This window comes from Nesoenas mayeri, assembly GCF_963082525.1.
Source record: "Nesoenas mayeri genome assembly, chromosome: 5".
Classification (NCBI taxonomy): Eukaryota; Metazoa; Chordata; class Aves; order Columbiformes; family Columbidae; genus Nesoenas; species Nesoenas mayeri.
This window is the reverse complement of record NC_137548.1, coordinates 29,695,515-29,715,936: the sequence shown is the minus strand read 5'-3', so window position 1 is coordinate 29,715,936 and position 20,422 is coordinate 29,695,515. Positions and strand designations below refer to the sequence as shown.

Sequence of the window (20,422 nt, the reverse complement as noted above, 5' to 3'; positions counted from 1 at the left end):
TTAGATTCAAGAAGGAAATGCTATCCTCAGTTTCATAGTGTCTGGTTTAGATAATACTGGTATCAAGAAAGAAGTCAATACACTACCTGTATAAAATACTTTATAGCCATTGCAAGTTTGATAGTTATTTTTCTATATTAAAATATGTTTCTTGATAAAAATGTTAATTAAACACTTCATATCATGAGTTTGTTGCACTTAATTTGACACAGGACATGCTGACTTCAAATATGTCCATCTCTCATTGCAGAGATACATACATTTAGGTGAGTTACGAGTACATATAACCGATCATTTAAAGATCAGGAAACACACATCTGGATAGAGCAGATGTCTGAATCGAGGCACAGTATCTTAAAATTGCTGTCCTATCCTGGACAAGATATGTAAGCTTCAATTGCCTGGCTAGCCTAATCCAAAATTAATGCGAGTATACACCCTGAAAAGTGAGGCTGTGTCAGGCAGCGCAGTGCCAGCCTGCAGGTACTTACACGTGCAGAATTGTCCCACCGGTGATGCCCTGGGAGCCGCATTTGCTACATCTCGGCCAGCTCAGGAAGTTATTAGGATTAAAGCTATCAATATTACCTTTATTGAGTTGAGAGTTCTGAGATCAACAATAATCTATTGTAAGGCTTACAAGGATATTTAATCTGTTTACTTAATGATGCAGTGTGTTAAATTAGTAATTAGGATAGATTACAACCTGCAAGTAAATTTATGTCCCGGTTAAATCCAAGAACTGATTATTTTTGACAAGCATTGATTTAAACCAAAATTAATTTTACTTAATGGCTGAGCGTGGGCTGCTCCTAAATATATCTATGGTAAAGTTCACTATACTTATCTAGGCATGTGCATTTCTGGTATTTTAGTCCAAAATAATCCAAAAATACAGATTAGATGGATTCTGATAGATTTATGCATAGTGTAAAAAGTCTTACACTAACAGAAAGTTACCTAGAGATTTGCTCTCTCTTAAAATCTTTTTGTAATACTTCAGTGCAGACTGAAATATGAGAGGTCAACTCACAGGGATCCTGCTCTTATTAGAAATTAAAAGGGACATTTTTTGTTGTTGATATCAAAGTGCATAAAATGACAATATGAGACTTTAAAGAAAATTGGTCTTTAGCTGAATGCTTGAACTTTTCCCAGGATTCTTTGCATGTTTAGCAGTCTTCACTTTGATGCTTTCCTGATTGCCTTTCACAGCTGACTCAAGCCTGGCTTTCATAGTTGGAGAGGAAGCTATTAGTTTTTTAAAAACTGATGAGTACTGGGGACCAATCTGCATCAGGTTTTGCAAAGCAAACTCATGTAGATTTTTTGCTGAGTTTGTAGCAGAAACCAGGGCATTTTCATCCAAAAGAAAGGAAATAAGGATGGGAAGAAGGCAGGCCACCAAAGGAGCACCTGTAAACGTGGAAAACACAACTTAAACACACACTTTTAAAAAACATCTTCAGATCCTACCTAGAAGTATTTCTCTAACTAAACATTTAACACAAACTATACAGCTCAAAATGTTATTTGAACTGTACGGTAAAAAGAACCAACATTCTTGTTAGCAAATAGTGCTCAGGACTGGATTTCTAGTGCTCATCTTGTTTTGTTACTTATGGCAGCTTCAGCATGTCTAACGCTTTGGATACTAGTAATGGATGTAACTTACGATGCTCTTCCTCAGCAGCCGCTGTAAGAGCTGTAACCACTTTTATTCCCTCCTGAATGACTTGAAGTTCAGCAGCATTTTCAGGTTTTGCTTTTTCTGTTTCCTGCAGTTTTCCCACAATGTATGGTGCTAGAGAACGAATATAAGGATATGACACAGTTTTGTTTGGATGCTGAAAGATGGAGTGCAGCAGCTGGTAGCACTTATGCTGTACCTAAAGAGAAAAATCAAATTTGCAGTTACAAAGTGTTGCGCTTAAAAATACACGTCCGACTGTTTTAGAACTCACAGCTTGTCAGAAAAAAATGTAGGGAAGAAGAAATATGTGTCTTACAGCTTGAAAATTCATCAGGTTGCAGGTCTCTAATGTATAATACTTTATAGGAGCATTATAACTTGTAATCAAATTATTAAGAGAAATTAGATCATGCTTCCTGTTTCTTTCCACCAAGTCCTACATCTTCCTACATTTTTGAGTTAAGGAAAAAATATTATTTTTGTGTGAAGATTATGTCTTAGAACTGTTTTGAAAATATAATCTTTCTTGCACAAATACAGGTGACTGAAAACAGGTGCTTAAAACACAAGCATTACCTCTGCCAAACTGTAGGCATAGTATTACAAAGCCTCAAATGGTTCAGTAGGTTTGCAGTTCATTGGAAGTCAATAGGACCATAACCGTAAAGTTCCCACACAATTTCTGAAAGGCTAAGATGCCTAAACACTTGACTAAAATTTGCAAATGCGTACTACCATTTTCTTGCAACCATATTCAGCATCCCCAGTTTCCTATGTTACTACACAAATATATACAGAGAAGATGCAAGAAAAACAGCTTATGGCGAATTGTCAGTCAAACATGAAATCTAATGCATGTTCTTTTCAGAGCTGGACTTTCAGGTTGAGGAAGTCTCAACTCCTAGAAAAGCCATTTGTATTTGCAGTGATACTAAATACAACTTTTTTCCCTTGATACATTGTTTTTTTTAGGTGAAGAATAGTAACAGATGAACTGTAGCACTACAGTCTAAAGCAACTATGTACAAATATGAATACTAGGTCAGAACAAAGCATTAATCTTGTTCAATATCCTGCCTCCAGCAGTGGCCAAGAGCTGATGCTTATGGGACAGTACAATGTAGTGGTACTTGCTCCAGCTCCCAAAGACACAGAGGTGAGGGATTTCCTGTGCAAAAGACAGTATCCGTGTTTTGAAGATAAAATGAACAAATAAAATGAAACAGGTGCCTGCAAAACTACATGGCTGCATCATGTACTTATCAACATATAAAGCTCTGAGTCTGATCCAATTAAAAAAAAAATCATAGGTATACAGAATTGTATATAGAACAAAAAAATGAGAAAATGTACTTCTGGACATGTGCTTGCTAACTTGTTCGAACTGTACTTTAAAATACAACAGATATAGTTAGGACAGAATTAACTGGAATCAACACACAGGACAAGCGAAACAACTGCACAGAAAATAAGCTAAAATCCATTTAATATGATACTGATTTTCTTAAAACTTCACCAATACTTACAACAGGATCTTTGGAGTCCAGTGTGATTTTAAATTTCTCAATACAACGCTTTTGAAGGCACTCTATGGTAGTAACTTCTGGACTGGTAGACATAACAAATACTGTAATAGCAGTAAGCAGGCTAACTTCATCCAGTTCTTGGAGAAGCCCATCTGCTGTCAATAAAGTAAGCAGTCTGTTAGGTTTGCATTAAAAAGTAACTCTATGAATTCAAGTGTTATTATATAAAGAGGTGGAATAGAAATATCAATGCCTCTGTTTCTTCAGGAGTCTCTTTTTTTAAATACATGACGTGCTCTGATGCACTGATATGGACTTTTACTGTAATAAAAGCCAAGGCCAAAAAGGGAATTAAGAAGTGGTTATGTGCACATTCAGAAATAACAGCATACTCCTATTACATTACTGTATAAAGTACAATAAATATCTTTGAAGAACTGGTATGATGTATTAAGGTACAACCTATTTTTAGAATTGTTTACAATTTTCATTAAGAAGATATATTCTTTTGCTATAATTTAAAAAACCAGCACTCTAAACAAAAGTTCCATCAACAAGTTAGAATTTGGAGATTAAATGTAAGGAATTTTAAAAGTACTACAAACTCAGAAAGCTGAAGCAGCAGCACACAGAAAACTAACTTTAAGACAGAAATATTTTTTCTTCACCTACTGTTTTAATACCCATTGCTTCAATACAGACACTAATTCTTTGTGCAGAACCTGCATGCAGTACAGCTTTTATACTCAACTGTATGCTGTAACCCCTCTTTATTCCATCATACCGTGTAGCTACACTGTGGCACTACAGAACACAGGGGGGTCAGCCTGCAACCTCACATTTATACCTCCACAGGTGATGACTTCTCATATGAACTGTAGGGACAGGTCTGCACCATAGTTTCAACATGTACTTAGTAGCCAACTAATTCGCCCGTGACTAAGATATTTGTCTTTTTTTAAAGACATGCATGAATTTAATTTAAATAAAAGCAAACAAGATTTCATCCCCCCCCTTTTTTTTTTAAACACACAGACTCAAAATTTGTGTTTACCTTGATCCCAGCAGTCCAGCACTGTGACCAAAGCACTGCGTAGAAGATCAGTCCAAGCTGTTCGACTTTTCTCTGCTCGAGCCATTGGAGAAGACAAGAGTCCTTTAAGAGCTTGTAGAGATGCAGCAACCGTCAGCGGTAACTGCCCACCTTGCAATTTCACAGCAGTTTCTCTAAGTACTCCAATAATCAGGTACAAGATAGTAGGAAGAACTGAAACACTTCCTGTAAAACAAAGCAACTTAATGTCACAGAAGTTAAAAAAATCAGGTATGTTTTACATTAAAAAAAAGAAAGAGTTTTCTTGGATTCTCTTTTTTATTTATAGCTTATCTTTTTTAATCTCCTATCTGAATGGAGGCACTGGTAATTTGCAGTGTGATCTGAAATATCCTACAACTTGCTATAGCAAACATGGAGTCAGACTGCTTAAGTGAAGTTATTGTATATCTTTGATGATTTTATTATATGAAGTGTGGAACTACGCCATGTTCAGAGAAAAGCAAGAACAGAAAGATCAGAACCACTGAGGAACAGAAAAGAAGCCATGGAAGTATACAAAGCACTGAATAGCAGAAAACAAACTATAAGCATCTATGCATATTTTGCAATGAAGACAATACAGTGAAGGAAATTAACAGAGAGTAATTTCAAAACTAGTAAGAGGAAACACTTCTCCCATGTGATGTGTAGTCAGCCAAGGATGTCATTGCTCCAGGAAATCACTAAAGACAACAATTCAGTACAATCAATAAGAGAATCGCAGATTAAAAATGCCTAACAAAAATTCCTAGAATTATAATAAAAACCTCAAACAAATCTTTTGGAAAAGAGGAGACCTAAGCAGAGAACAGACTGTTGCACAGCCTACTGAACAGATCTTCATCTCTCCCTGAGAATCTGATGGTTGACATATCAGAATAAGGGACTATTAAAAAAAATAAAATAAATAAAATCACAGGAATAACTTGGCATGGCAGTTTTGCATGTTCTTTTGTCTTTGAATCTAATAGTAATCCAGACTTCTGCACATATTGGAGACAATCTAGAAAACAGCATACTTATGTGCTGCTTCTGTCTTAAGTTGTGATTTAGCAAAGCACAGAGTTAAGCACATGGCTTAATATGCTTATGTCCTTCCCTAATCAGCAAAATGCTTCTGAAGATTTTAACATAATGATGTTCAATGAATAATGAGGGTCTCTGACTAATGCATAAGTATTTTCTGAACCTGAGGACATCTACCTTCTATTTTTAAACAGCCAAGTCTCTGAAAAATGACTGTTTGAATTCAGCAGGAAATGCGGTTCATTAGCATCATTTATTTGAAAATTTTATTATGCATACATATCATGGCAAGTGCCTGAAGTAAGAGACATGGTAGTCACAAGACTAACTCCAGTTACCTATAAAAGGGGAAAAAGTGATGCAATTCCACATAGGAATTCTCTTCTCTTTGATTATATGCATTGACTTTTGGAGATGCTTCCTTATTCAACTGACTGCATAACCAAGCTTACGCTTCTCATTTTAGTCACCTGACTTAAATGCTCAAGTTCTCTAGTGTAAACATCCCATCTAGTCTGATCCTGCAAGCTCTTAGTTTGTGGAACAACTTGAAGAGCTAAAGACAAAAAGAACTATAGTGAAAAAAGAAAAATCACAGATTTTTCATACAAGAGAGTTGCCCTCTTATCTAAGTGATTCTGTTTGTTTCCTTTTGCTTTGAACTTCCAAATAATGAGGTGCAGATGGAAAAGAGAAATCATATCATCACCCTACAGCAAGAACTGCATCCTATTTCATTAGGAGCACATTATCTCCCAAAGAAGAATCTTGCAACAGAGAACAAATTAAGAAAAAAGAACAAATTTCCAGGGCTGGTAAGTGCAAAAATTTGCATAAAGTGTAACACAAATACCTAAGGTGGGACGAGAGGAATAGGGCAGAAATGGTTTGTAGGTGTGACTGTAACAGTACTGAAAGATCTCTGTATGAATACAATATTGGGAGAGGTGGGAACCATCTTAAAGATTGGAGTGAACCTAAAATTAATCAGGGGTAAAAGTCAACTAATCTGAGAAATCAACCATAACTCCCTACAGTGGTTTCCTAATGTTCAAATGATGGCTTTCAGTGAAAGGTAACATGATACATTTCCTTTTCAAATTTAATTTAGTCTGCATTATAAATTCCAAAACAGACTCAAGTAGAATAGAACCATGTAGCTATCTCATACTTCCCCTGTAACAAATGAATCTATTAATTGCATTGCTATGTGTGGGAGGAAAAGAAAAACTACTCCTTTAATTGCTTCAGTTTTGTAACTTGTTTTGTAATCTGACAGTCAAAAACATAATTAGAACAGGAAACTGTCACAAGCAAATCAACAAAACTTGCTGCCAGATTTATCCAGCTGAGAAAATTAGGTAATAACAAAGGGGCTCAGAAGAGCCCAATATTCTTTCATTAATCTTTCCTTGTGATGAAACAGCATACCTTCAGGAGAGCAGATTGCAGGAACATCAGAGAGAATAACCAATGCTGCTGCTACCAGTCTACTTCCATCTTCTGACAATAACAGATGTTTTCCAGATTGAACTGCAGGGCTGCAAGTTAATTTAGGGTTGAGCTGGGGAAGCTGTCTGACAAGAATACAAACACACAACTCCAGTGTTGCGAAGACTAATGATTTCCCAGGCACCAGTCCTCCTGTATCTTTGCCTTCTCCAAATTCTGGTAACGTTTCCTTTTCCGCAGCACCATCATCAACTGAAAAAAAAGAAGAAATATGGCAGAAACCTGCAGGCTGTACCTTGTTCCCCAAAAGTTTACTTAAGACTGTTTCATCACCAAGTGATAATCTTGATACATATATATGTGCATGCATATGTATCCAAAGTTCTATGGGCAAACATCCATCCTTCTGCATAAGCAAACTATGGACTGATTGTCAAAAGACAAAGGTGCATGCAATAGATTTCGATGTACAACGTGCTTAGGCACCATGCCAATATGATGTCACCTGATAGAAGTGTTTTGTTTCTTCTCCCACCTTTTTTTCTTTTAGAAAATGAACCTTAGGAAGTTACAAGCAGAGTAAGTAGTGGAGTGTGGCTTGTCACAGTCATGTGTGCAGAGAGTCTCTCCCTTGCTGTACTGCAGCTGATTCCAGCTTTTCACCAAGACTCCTCACTTCCTGACACCACACAAGATTATCCCAACTGCACTTTCTCTAGTTTTTCTCCTCACTTCACACCATCTAGTCACCACCAAAACCAACTGCCAACATCATACCAGCCGGATTTTTAATGTCAAGCACCCGGACTAAAGAAAACCAGGATTAGTCACCAACTGCAATTGGTGTATCTCTGAATACCACCTTCAAGAATCCAGTTTTCCAATAAATAATTGCTTTAACCCAGATTATACGTATTAAACATCTCACACATTACTATACCTTCTGCACTTCTCCGCTTTTCCTTCACGTGTTCCTGAGCTGCAAAAAGAATCAGCCGAACCACTTCAAGGGCAGCAAGCTGAATATCAGGTGATTCTCTGGTCAATATCAGTCGATGCAAAACATTCAGCAGCTCTACACCCAGCTCCTATGGTAAGAAAAATGTTTAATATATCCACATATCAATGCACGAATTTTAGAAACTTGTTAAAGCCAACAATATTACTCTTATTAATCTCAGTAAGGAACACAGTATAATTGATACCATCACAGGAGTTGGTATTTTGTTCAACATCTAGCTCCTAGCTCCCAGTAGCAGCAGTCCTGTTCAATTCTCCCGCCAAACAGTAATCACAGTAATTTAGAGATAAGGCACTTAAAATTACTAAAGAAACCCCCAAGTAATCTTTATCTTATGTCTTATGGCTCTTGAAGGTGGGGATACTACATTGTATCCCTTCTACAGTATATGCATCTCCTTGGAGAGAACAATAGACAGCAGAATTTGGGCGTGTCCACAGGATTTATTGCTTTTCCTGTGTTAGACAATCGCATGGCACACAGGATGGTATAGAGCTTACTTTAAATAATAATAAAAAAAAATAAAAGGTTTTTGAAGTTAATACTTCCTAGGATCACTGGCATTTTTTTTGGTTTTGCCCTTTTGTTTTGGTTAATACCACTGCTTTTGTCTACTTTCCTTTTATCTTCCTCAATAATTGCAACAGAATTAATTCAACTGCTCCAGGACAGCAAGAATAAAATAACCTTTTTTTCTGGCATTCTGTCTTTACCTGGTTGTCATCCTACTCATCGCTCCTTCCTCATGAAATAATCGCTGCTTCCTGATGAAATGTCCTCAAGTTCTCTGCCCCTCACCTATTCTCTTACAAGTTCCACGTCGTGCTCTTTTTCTCTCCTCCTTCTACAGCTTTGGATTTTGGTAAAGGGTATAAATCACCTACTACCTATCTGTTGAAGATTCCTGGATATACAATATAGAGTACAGATACTGTTCAAACTAAAATTATCCCTTAATTCTGGGGGGCTTATAATCATTGAGACAGTACCTGATCACCACCTATTTTAGACCTTGGCCATGGAACATCGAAGAGTGCCTGCAGGGCACGTAAACAGGCTATAATGTTCTCCATTGCTGCATCTGATCGAGGAGAGCAGAGAAATTCCACACTAACTCCTGTAAGCACCAGAAGAAAAAACCCGTATGTACTTGAAATTTGAAGCAGTAATTTTGTCAGTTACTACGTAGCGTAACGGTAAGTTGAGCAAGTATGGAAATGGCATTTACATTTTATATTAAGTAAATTAATCTCCTATTGCCAAAGTCTTGAGGCAAGAACTCCATTTCCTTCAAAACAATGAAAGAACTTCAGCTTCTAGACAGTGTTAGACATGATTATAACTAGCTATTAACATAAATATATTTTAAAAATAGAGCCATTTCTGACTAAAACACTGAACACTAGGTCCAATTAATAGGGAGACAATTCTTAATGGGCATAAAACAGAATATTTGCCTAATCACAATGAATTATGTAATAGAAGGAAATAATGGAGAAAGTAGTAGTTCACAAACTCAAAGGCTGAGGCTTTATCTTCCCATTTCACAAAAATGCTAAAGGTCACAGCTACCACAACTGGATCACCAGCAGTAAGTAAATTATACAGAACATAAGCTTGCAAAACCGAGAGCAGATAAAATCAATAACTTTTTTTCTGAGCTTTCAGGACTCTTCAGATGACATTTTATAACATTGGAGATAAATGTTATATACTCTGTGATCCATATTCTCATTCCAGTTGAACAGCTGTAATTGGAGAATGTGTGATGACTTGCGAAACTGCTCACTGTACACTACAGAACAGCTGTGCAATGCAAAGTGTCGGTGTTTTCAAGTTCTTTCAGTTTCTCTGTGGGAAGTGAAAATGAACAAGTGGAATAAGTTCAGAAGCAGAATAAATAACCCAGGAGTCCACAGTAAAGTATATGAAATTTGAAGCACTAATCCAGTAGCACAGGAAGCAAGGAAAATGAGCAGCTTTGTACCAGAGGTCCCACTTGTAACTGAGGGAACAACGGAGTTCAAAAGGAAGCTGGGTCTATGTAGGAAGACTGAGATTCATAAGAAGCCACATGCAGCTGGGTCATACAAACCCATTCCGAAAAGAGATTACAAAAGAAGGATACAAAAGAGAGACTGAATAAAATAAAAAAATACAACCAGAAATGCCTGATAGTGTAAACTTCGAGAATTGGGACTGAATTCAACTGCCTGATTAGCCTCTGCGGTGGTGGAGGCCTAAACAGAGTTTGATGTGAACTTAAGGAAACACTTTTTTACCGTGGGGGTGACGGAGCACTGGCACAGGTTGCCCAGAGAGGCTGTGGAGCCTTCATCCTTGGAGATATTCAAAAGTCAGCTGGACATAGTCCTGGGCAATTGGCTTTAGGTGGCCCTGCTTCAGCAGGAAGTAGTGGACAAGATGATCTCCACAAGTGTCTTCCAATCTACACACTATTATGTCATGCAAAATTGCTCTTCAGTGATGCTAAACCGTACACTGTAACTGTTGTGCTACGAGTGCGATAAAATCCACCCTTGAACTTGCATGTTTTTGAGCAGAGCAATAAGAACTTGTTTAGGACTTGGTCAGCTCACACAGTTTTTTTTTCTACCAACACATGGGAAAACACACTACAATTTTCTCACTGGGACTTAAAATACTTCTGACTGTACTTTTTAGTAAGAGATGCAACATTCAATGATGCAGTAAAATCTGAATAATTAAATATTTGTTTGCTAACAGTTATATCTGTCAAAAATGGCATTTTGTGTTACAGCATCTAGACAGATTATGCACTCACTAACCCAAGATAAGATGAAATCTGTCAGTATTCACATCCTCAGGAGATTTCACCAAGGGCCTGGTAGAAGAATCTTGACACATTGTAGTTGGGGTGACAGGTCTAGAGAGATTAATAACTCCTTCATCTGGATCAACAACGATGAAACCTGTGCTAGTGAGCCATAATGCTGTGGCATAAAGTATCAGTGCCCAGGAGTTGTAGTAATGAGGTCTGGCATTTTCAATTGTCTCTGCTGTATAAAATGTACCGCCTACAAGAAGAGAAGTTACAGTTTTAAGGATGTAGTTTATGTTCAACTATCATATTTTCTCATTCTTATAAAAGGGAATTCTTCTTTTTATTGAAATTATATTTATTGTATTTTATGTATGACTTCTTTTTGGTAAATATTCAATATTAAAATGAAGGCCAATGAAGGCACTTCATTTAGATTTATTTGGATAGAATCCAATACAATTACCTTTTTCTTCTTTCAACCATAAAATTACCCAACAAAGAAGAATACCAAACAAACTACTTTTCACATCAGTGAACCCTCTGGTCTCAAAAGCAGTCTTTAACTTTAGATAGGTAAACAAGTATGCGTATTCTCCATACAATTTAATCTTATTGTGAACTTAGCACAAGTCAGCTAGGACGTTAATGATGTGCACTTACAAGCGACCTGTGAAAACACAGTTTACTTGCCTTCTTACCTTCAGCAGGTAATTGTGATGCATATTCTGAAGGGAGAGTTAAGAGAGCAAAATCCTGAAGTGCAGCAAGCCAGAGCTTGCTTAGTGTCCCAAGATCTGCCTGCACTAAGTCCAGAAGTCCACTGGTTGACGATGTTAAATCTCGGTAGTTTTCTTCTGCAGAGTTTGCAATTTTTAAGCAGTGACTGTGTGCATCACTTTGTTTTTTCTGCTTTTCAACTGCAACTATGTAAACCTGTTTATATATTTGGAGAGAGATTTACAAATATTAACACTTGGAAAAGTACTGTGATCATTAGCACGACTTGCCTGTTGATCAGGCATGAGTCTTCCTAGAATGTATTCCTGCTTCATGTCCAGTAGTCATGGGTGAAGAAGTACTTATTTTATAAACCTTCTGAATCCACTCCCCCAGCTAATCTTAATGCAAGAGTCCCAATAAAGTGAAACCCACAAAAATTCCTAAACATTGCTGCAGTCAACTTCCCTGCCCTTAAAAATTAATATATTACTTGTCCAGTTTCAGCTTCCAGTCACCAAATCCTGTTATAGCTACAAGAGTGCAGAACTTGTTGTTAAATAATATACATATAATCTATGATCTCGGAATCACAGTGAAATCATTCTTAAATAATTTTAACTGAAATGACCTACTGCACTTGCAACCAACTTCTAAAAACTATGTATTACTCTGTGTTAGCAGTAGAGAATGAAGAGTACACTCCTGCATCATTTGCAAACTTTGGCTGATACTATCAGTAGGTTGACTTCAATGTGAGGAGGTTCATTTCCCTAGATCCCTCTCTAGTTATTGAAAAAAGATAGGCTTGAGAATATTTCAGACCAGCAGCCCTCTTCAGCCCCCAAAATGCCCCTGGAGGGAAGCTCCACTCCTTAACAAAGGAGATTTAGGACAATTTGAAGTTAGCTTTTGTGAGTATCCATCTCCTGCAATTTTAATTTCTGTATCTTTTTCAAGTTTGCTACTTGTAGCAGGTTGACCCAGGCCAACCCACCAAGCTGCTCTCTCACTCCTCCCTGCAACAGGATGAGGGAATTCCTTCAGACTCTGGAAACAAGAAATAGGTAAGATCCTAAGTGCCTAGGGTTTAAGCAAAATATTTGTAAATTACAGGTCACAAGAGCTTATCCCCAGTTTACTTTGTCAAAGCTTCTCATATCTGAGATCCAGTGGAAAGTTATTCAGAGGGTTTTTGAAGACTTCTAGTGATCTTAATTACAGACTGGAACAATCCACAGATGTTCACTTCTTACAGTTCAGCCTCATATCTAGTCTGATTTTTGTCCCAGCTTCTGACCAGTGATAAGTTATTGTTACATGCCATTAAAAACCTTTTCTCTGTATAATAATTTTCAATTGATTGCAGCACCATATCTTTTCCTGAATAAACAGGCTGATCTACTTATATCTCTCAGTGTAAGCATGTTTTCAAGATTTTTATTCCCACTTGCTAGCTTTTCTCCAATGGCTTTCTTATTTTGCCAATAACCTTTCTCAAGTATGGACACCAGACATCAGTATGTTTTTCTACAAACGTTCACATAAAAGCTCTCTATTGCCTGCTTTCTCCTTCAAAATAGCTTCCAGGTTATACACAGAAATATCAAATTAACTATATAACATGCTCATATTTAGCTGGTTATCAATCATCAGCATCCAAGCTCTTTATCAGTGCTTTTTAAGACACATCTTCTAAAGATTATGTACATTATTCACATTTTTTATTTTTAAATATCTAACCTTGCATTTACATGTATTAAAACAAGCATTCATGTGAGCTGACTTTAAGGCAGTTAGCCAATGCAGTACTGAACTGACATTGTTAACTTAGAAGATCTACCTGTAAGAAATGAAATGTCAATTTACAATGAGAAAAATGGCACCTATTTAAAATGGTACATTCAGTGGACCATCATCACAGTCATTTACATCATGCCAATTTAAAATGAATAATGAAACATTAGAACATGTTAAGAAATTAATATTGCTGAAGTACCAGACATATTTCTTAATGTGTAGTATAATACAGTTTAACTAGCAGTGCTTTTCTCAAGATTACAAAGTTCATGAACTGTTTAGACACATCAAAGCAAAGCAAATGACAAGCAACTTCTGCTTAATGAAACATGTAAGAAATTCCTGAAACCATTATAAGTAAAAGGTCCTAACTCACCTACCAGATATCAAGACTTTCATGACAAAGCTGTTACACTAACCTCTGCCCAAGCCTTTAGCACAGCCAGTATCTCCATAGTTGAGGTGCTCTCATTGTATTGTTGACTTTGTGCTTCCTTTCCAGCCTGCACTTTGACCAAAGAGGATACGAGCAACTGGTGAACCCTTCGAAGGTCATTAATGTCACTCACTACACCACTTGCTATCCAGGCACTGCATACCTAGTGTTGTAAAACAGAAATAATGAGAAATGAGAGCCAACCACTGGATACTGTTTTTTTTAATCTCTAAAATTATGAAAATCAGATTTAATTTCTACTGAGATACAGTTGCTCTCAGTTAATAATCAATGTTAAATGACATTATGGTTTAGTATACAAAAGTAACGAAAGTCAAAACCATCAGAGCGATGTCATAAACAACAGCCAAAGGATCTAACTAAGGATCTAACTAAGTTTCTCAAAAGATTTTGAAGTGCATAAAATGGAGGTAACATGGGTGACATTTTCTGTGTATTGAGGATTTGAGGCTAGATGATTTATTTCCTTTTTCTTGTGTGGTGTATCAAGCAAAAAGAATATTTCAGAGGGTCTATTATCTAAGACTTTTGACTTTCAACACTTGCCTGACATGCTTTTGCTGTGACATCAGGAGGAGTTTCAGGAGCAAAGGCAGGCCTAAGTGCTGCTCCAACCTAAAAAGAAGTTAAACAACATTTAATACATAGCGAACAATTAACTAAATAATTACTTTTCATAAACAGGCTTCGTTGGTGTTTTCTTTAGTTTTCCTCTATAAAACAGTTTCCTTTTCACTTTTCCACAGACTTTCAGTGAGGTTAAAGAGCAGGGAGACAGCTGCAGTCATACTTTTATTGGTTTTTTTTGTGTACACTGAAGACATGTTTCTCTTTCAGAGAGGTTTTCAAAGTTGATCCTATTTTTTGCATAGTCTAAAACTGAAACAGAAACCTCTTCCTTCCTGAACTCTTGACTTGAAGAGTAGCCCTCAAAAAGCAAAACAATGTTCCAAAGCATGAAAGGCTTGCAAAACATGTAATGAGTGACATTTCCTTACTCCGAAAGAATACAGATTTAAGGAAATAAACAGCTGAAGATGGTCAACTTTGCAAAGTCAAAAAATGGGAGAGCACAAACCCTTTTTGCCTAATAACACACAAACATACTTACCAGGTTGCAGAGATTTTACCTACTCTCACTGTTGAAAGCTATTTCACTAAAGGGCTAAAGAAAATTTCCTTTGCTGCTTTAGCCAATATCTGAAAACTCAGACTGAAGTCTGGTGCTCTTCGGGATGAAAGGACAAAGTGTAGTATGAGTACTACAAACACAAGTTTTTGAAAATCAGTGAAAAGGAGTTGTTTTTAATGACAATTTTAACAACAGTTAATGACACTTTCTTAAGACCCTCTAAAGCTCAGACTTCATTTAAGAAACTTCCAAACAAGATTTCAGGAAACCACTACTTAAGTTTGGAAAAATCTGAATGCATCTATTTCTGGTTATTTTTATGGAAAAAGAAGGACAAGAAAAAGACTAGATATCTAACTGTTTCACATCTCTTCAACTACTATGAAACAGTTGATGAGAAGTTCTATGCATAGTATTAGCAGAAACACCTTAAGGGTAGTGAAGGTTAGAAGAATAATTATTAGCTCTACTTGTGAGCTGCTTGCTGGTTCCGGACAGCAAAGACAGATGGTGTATTCTTCCCCTTGGAAGTTCCAAACTAGATCAAGACACTTCTCCTTTCCCACAAAGAAGTGTCAGTAGAATAGAATTCTAATGGCAAAAGCAAGATCAAAGCAGGTTAGGATGTCTTCAGTGTCAAGATCTCTCAATTTCTGTGAGACAAAGTGCTCTGACTTATTCAATGCCTGCTATAAATTGAAGAATGGGATCCAGATGAGTCTTAATACAGTTGTCTGTCATATTTAACACAAGTGAAGTCTGGAATACAAAATGCTCAGGACATCTTTTATTTAAGTTTCAACCAAGACTTAACTGAAAATGACCATGCTTTTACCTACCCCCTCTAGCTTATTTATTGACCAAGATCTTCTAATGTCAACTCCAGTGTGCAAAGGCTACTTTCCTCTAAGCAGAGTTTTAAATGATAGTTGTTCTTAATATTTCTTGGAATACTCCCAGACTTTGAAACCAATTATTTCTAAAAAAACCAACTCTTTGTTCTATTTTCTTTTTGCTGTATTCAAAAAGGAAAGAGGGAAAAATGCTGAAACTTGAAAAACTTCTTTGGGGCTAAACCAGTATATGCCAACTGAAAAGATGCTTTCTAAGTAATTTAAGTCCAAAGAAATTAATAATAATAGGTTCAGTAACTAACTGAAACCCAACTCTAGTGCTATGCACTGCAAAAAAAGCAAATTTGTTTTAGTGATAAACTGTAACTCTAAACTTTTAAAAGTTATTAGCAATGGTGCTTACATTGGCTTGATATTGCTCCAGAATTACATGACCTGGAAACTCCGGTTCTGGAACAGATGCAAACTTCCGAACAATAATTAACAATGTTTGAAGCCCAGAAAGACGAAGTTGATCACTGTGATCTGTGGCAGCCATAAAAGCCATCCGGATCAAGTCAGCTAAATGCAATACCAAAAAGTCATCTGAAGAGAAAGCAAACATTGAAAAAGAAAATAGTTTTATTAAAATTAGATTTAGACAGAATATATTTTATAAGACAGCTCCCAACATTTTCAAAATATCTGTTTTACATTTTACCTTAAAACATATCAAAGATTCACTTAAGGCAGCTTACACATACAACAATCTTACCTGAACATCTTACATTAGCTAATCTAGACACTTTTCCATTTCAATGTAAAATAAAAACAACCAAACTTAGCATAAAGAATAAATATCTTTATGTATGAGGCAGATTTTCTAAAAAAGAGTTTCCCACAAAACACCTCCACATAAACACAGAGAGGTACTGAAAATTTGCACTGTGTTTCTACTAATAATCATGCAAATTATGGAAAGAAAAAAAAAGTGGCATTTTTTCAGTCATACTCCCAGATACCAAACCGTGATGTTGTAGGCTGGTGCCAACTATCACTTCTGACTGCCAATGCTTATGCAGAAACAATGGCTTCCTACACATATGCCATGGTACTATAACCAGGAAAGCGAGGGTAAATGCTGCAGTGATATGCCAATATTTTGGAACATGAAAATTGCTCTACAACTTAAAAAATATAGGCTTCTAATCGGAGTAATTAAAGGTTTCAACAATTACAAACAACAAATTTCTGATTAAGATGCAAACAGCTAACGCTTATTTTAAGCATACTTTGCATTCTGTGAAATTCTTTCAGGGTTTAACACATACCTCTTGAATCACGTTGTTTTCCTTCCTGAGCCAAAGTTACATCAAAATGTGCGCTGCCTGCATTTTCACACTGGCTTATAATTTTACAAACACACTCTGCAGCAAAAACTCTGGTAGACCATCGTGGATTACTGAAAGGATGGAACCTCTCATCACTGTCAGATGTTAATACAGATGCATCATCTCCTTTGGCAGTTTCCTCTTCTTGAGTGGTATCTATTGAAGCTACTGTATTGAAATCTGTATTTAGGACACAGGGGAGAAAAGAAGAAATATCATATTCTTTCTTACTGTAACTGGACTCATAAAGTAATCTCTTCAAAGTCCATCTCTAGCCTCCAACTCACTATGGCTCTCTTCAACCTTGGTGTCCTACAGTAAATGATAGAATTAAAAACAAATGCAACAAAACTGTCTGCATTTGGTTGATATTACTTGCTGGAAGACAAGATCAATGCCACGAAAGTAAATGAAGAACTGCAGTGAAAGAAATCAAAGAAAAAAAAAAAGTTTAAAATAAGTGTGACACATTAGAAGCTAGTCCCTTTCCAAATAAAAAAAATCTAAATCCAAGAAGTTTTCTTCTTGTACTGCAAGTAAAAGAAAATAATCCTACCCCCCCGCCCCAATAATCAGTATAGTAATTAATTTTATCTGCTCAGGAGTTTCTTATGATATAGTAGGTCTGCATCATTCCTATTATTAATTGAAGAGAGGGTCTGATTATTTTCCTTGTAGGTAATTGCACAAGACCCACAAGTTCAAATTTATTCTGAATTTCCTTTTCTGATATGGAAATAAGTTAACATTAGAATCATAAATCAACAAGAACATGAACAGGCAACACATACTAAAATGTTTACAAAAGCGCGTTCAAAGGGAAAAGGCAATCAGAAGGGAGAAAGTCACGTTCCTTCTGAAAGGACTAAGTCACGGGTCCAATGTTTCAATATGAAGTACAATGATACACTTCATAAATGTCAGACATTGAAGAAACAAGAATACTTTCCCTCAGGACACACTGCACTGCTGCAGCCCTTATTTTCATTGTGTTCTCAACTAAAGTGTATTAGGACTTACCAGCTGAGGCAGCAAGAACATCCTTACAAAGCTTCAGCCAGAAAGAGAGCTTTTCAACTGCCATTGAAGTAAGCATGTGAGTCAGAGTCTCTTTGATATCTTGGCACAATCTTTGATCCAATTCTTTGTCCAGCAGGCCCAGCAATGCCCCCTCCAGGCCTATTTCTCTGATGTTAACATCTGCTAAGAACAAAGCCTGTGAGCTGAATGCTGTTCACCACAGAAATCCCACTGAAGGTTGCACACAGAGTATCCTCTGCACAAGTATCTAGCCCTGAAATACTTCAGAAATAATAGCATTAATTACTTTAACACCATATCTAGGTCACCTGAGTATAAAACAAAGTTTGAACTTTTACAGAAACATACTAACAACAGGGAAAAAAAAAAATAAAGAATCCTACTTTGAATTTGACAGCATTACCATCACCATGGCATCTGAGCTCCCAAAATTATCTTGGGCCACCTGATTCTTCACACTGTCTCATATAGGATAATTCTAAACCAACTTTCAGACTAGAAAGGGAAGTTAAAATTATTCTCCAAAGCAGCTCAAAACCAGATACACAGAAAAAAATGGTTAAATGAATATGACCAATTTTATTTTGCCCAATATTACCAATTTTAAAAAGCAGCATTTTTACAAAATGGCTACAGTCTATCTTTTCTGAAAATTTCCAAATGAGCTTGAACTGAAATCCAAAATGAAATCATTTATTAACACAATCCCCTCACAGGAAGACATATGAGGATGAACTACTGATCATTCTCAGGCCTTTTAGCAAAAACCCCAAACCCTTAGGAAGTTAAAAATTCAGGGATCCTAGCTGATCATTACCTAGTTCTCCAAAGAGCTCAATAGAAACTTTCTTCAACAGGCTTGATACACCTCCCTCAATGACAGATTTTTAATTTAAGAAAAGATTTATGTGGGAAAAAAAAATTATGAATATGCATGTAAAATGCAGGACTATGAAGCAGATAGTGGCTAGATATAGAAAGGCTTAGGTTTCTCTGGATCTCCACTTGTATTTTCTCATTTAGTGACCCTTACTATTTACAATATATGAAAAGCAATAGTATCTTCATTGTATCACTAAGAAAGGGTTTGGATGCTTCCATAATTTGGTACCATACAGAGAACTGAAGCAGAAAACTTTTTTGAGTTAAAGATTTCCAGAATGCAGCAAAGTTTTCACACCCATAGCAGAGTGTGTTTAAAATTCACTATAAATATGTCAGGCTCTTGGATCTCAAAACTTTAATACATTACCTGGAGTAAAATCTTCTCTGCTCTCTTTAACCAATGCAACAGCATATTCTGATACCTCAGCAGCTTCCCTTTGCACAAGCTGACGTAAGCAAGCTACCACTGCACGTCTCAATAACAAGTATGAGCTACAGAGATTCACCTGAAACACGCAAAAAGAAAGATGGCTAACAAACCTTTATATAATAGCAATACCTCAGTAAGGCAGGTATTTTCTGAACAATTGCAGTTATGACAAATCTGTGAAGTCAGGAAGTCTGTAAGCAGGTAATTGATGCTATCTTAGCTAGGCTATTTTATTTTAATTTTTTTTAAACATATCAGTACTTCTAACATTTTCTCTCCAAGGGTAACTTATGAGGCTGATCTGGGGCCAAATCCATCTCCCCCAGCTCCCACAGGTATCGATAAAAAGACCCCCATTAACTTCAATGACAGCTGAATTGTGGTCTCATTGAATAATTAACTCTATTCTTTGACTACAGGGTACATATAATGGGATTGAAAACTCAGTTCAAGAGAAAATTAGGCAAATTATCCTCAGATGTAACTAGAGAAATGCCACTGTAACCAAGGGTGAGACAGTCAATGAGGCTTTAGTAAATCTCCATGCATGAAAGGAAGCTTTCAAGAAAGGGCAAAGAGAACACTACTGCAATTTCATCACAAAAAAATATTATATACTCAGATTACATTAAATTACATTTTAAAGAAGGTGAAAAGAAAGGTGAGGGTTATTGGTGAATGTATCATGCTGAGACAAGTCAGCTCTCCTGAGCAGTTTCTAGCAAAAAAAGTTTATAGAATCACCATATTTTAACATCACCAGGCCAGTGTTTGGTGTTTATATTGAAAAATACAGCGTAACAGATTCATTATTACAGGAACAAGGGAAAAATACTTAAAAAAACCCAAACCAAACCAAACCCAAGATATAACCTCTTTTTGTTACAGTGGAGCTTTCTGATTATTATACACTTGCTTTCAGTTTTAAGAATATTTTGAAGAGGATCCAAAAGATAAAATGAACCAGTGCCATGACCAGGCAAGATGGCTACACCAAAACTTAGGCAGCTTATTTTAAATTAAGCTTAGGCTATCATAAAAAAGTTACTTTCTACAAATAAGCAACTCTGTACCCTCAGCTGTCACCATCCTCAAACAGACAGAGCTGAGTGTCTG

The 20,422-nt window shown here is 36.5% G+C and overlaps 1 protein-coding gene across 1 annotated transcript in view; it reads right to left on the bottom strand.

Annotated features, from left to right (window-relative positions):
- Positions 1-1,114: 1,114 nt before the first annotated feature.
- Positions 1,115-20,422, bottom strand: part of HEATR5A (HEAT repeat containing 5A) — a gene marked incomplete at both ends in the record, with an annotated part of 54,269 nt that continues 34,961 nt past the window's right edge. Inside the window, 15 exons of the mRNA XM_080345908.1 lie at positions 1,115-1,416; positions 1,676-1,889; positions 3,220-3,374; positions 4,274-4,498; positions 6,773-7,045; positions 7,734-7,881; positions 8,804-8,931; positions 10,625-10,873; positions 11,319-11,553; positions 13,557-13,736; positions 14,141-14,209; positions 15,984-16,165; positions 16,891-17,130; positions 17,971-18,150; positions 19,244-19,382. Coding sequence (XP_080202034.1) covers positions 1,115-1,416; positions 1,676-1,889; positions 3,220-3,374; positions 4,274-4,498; positions 6,773-7,045; positions 7,734-7,881; positions 8,804-8,931; positions 10,625-10,873; positions 11,319-11,553; positions 13,557-13,736; positions 14,141-14,209; positions 15,984-16,165; positions 16,891-17,130; positions 17,971-18,150; positions 19,244-19,382 — 2,919 coding nt within the window. The remainder of the gene's footprint in view (positions 1,417-1,675; positions 1,890-3,219; positions 3,375-4,273; positions 4,499-6,772; positions 7,046-7,733; positions 7,882-8,803; positions 8,932-10,624; positions 10,874-11,318; positions 11,554-13,556; positions 13,737-14,140; positions 14,210-15,983; positions 16,166-16,890; positions 17,131-17,970; positions 18,151-19,243; positions 19,383-20,422) is intronic.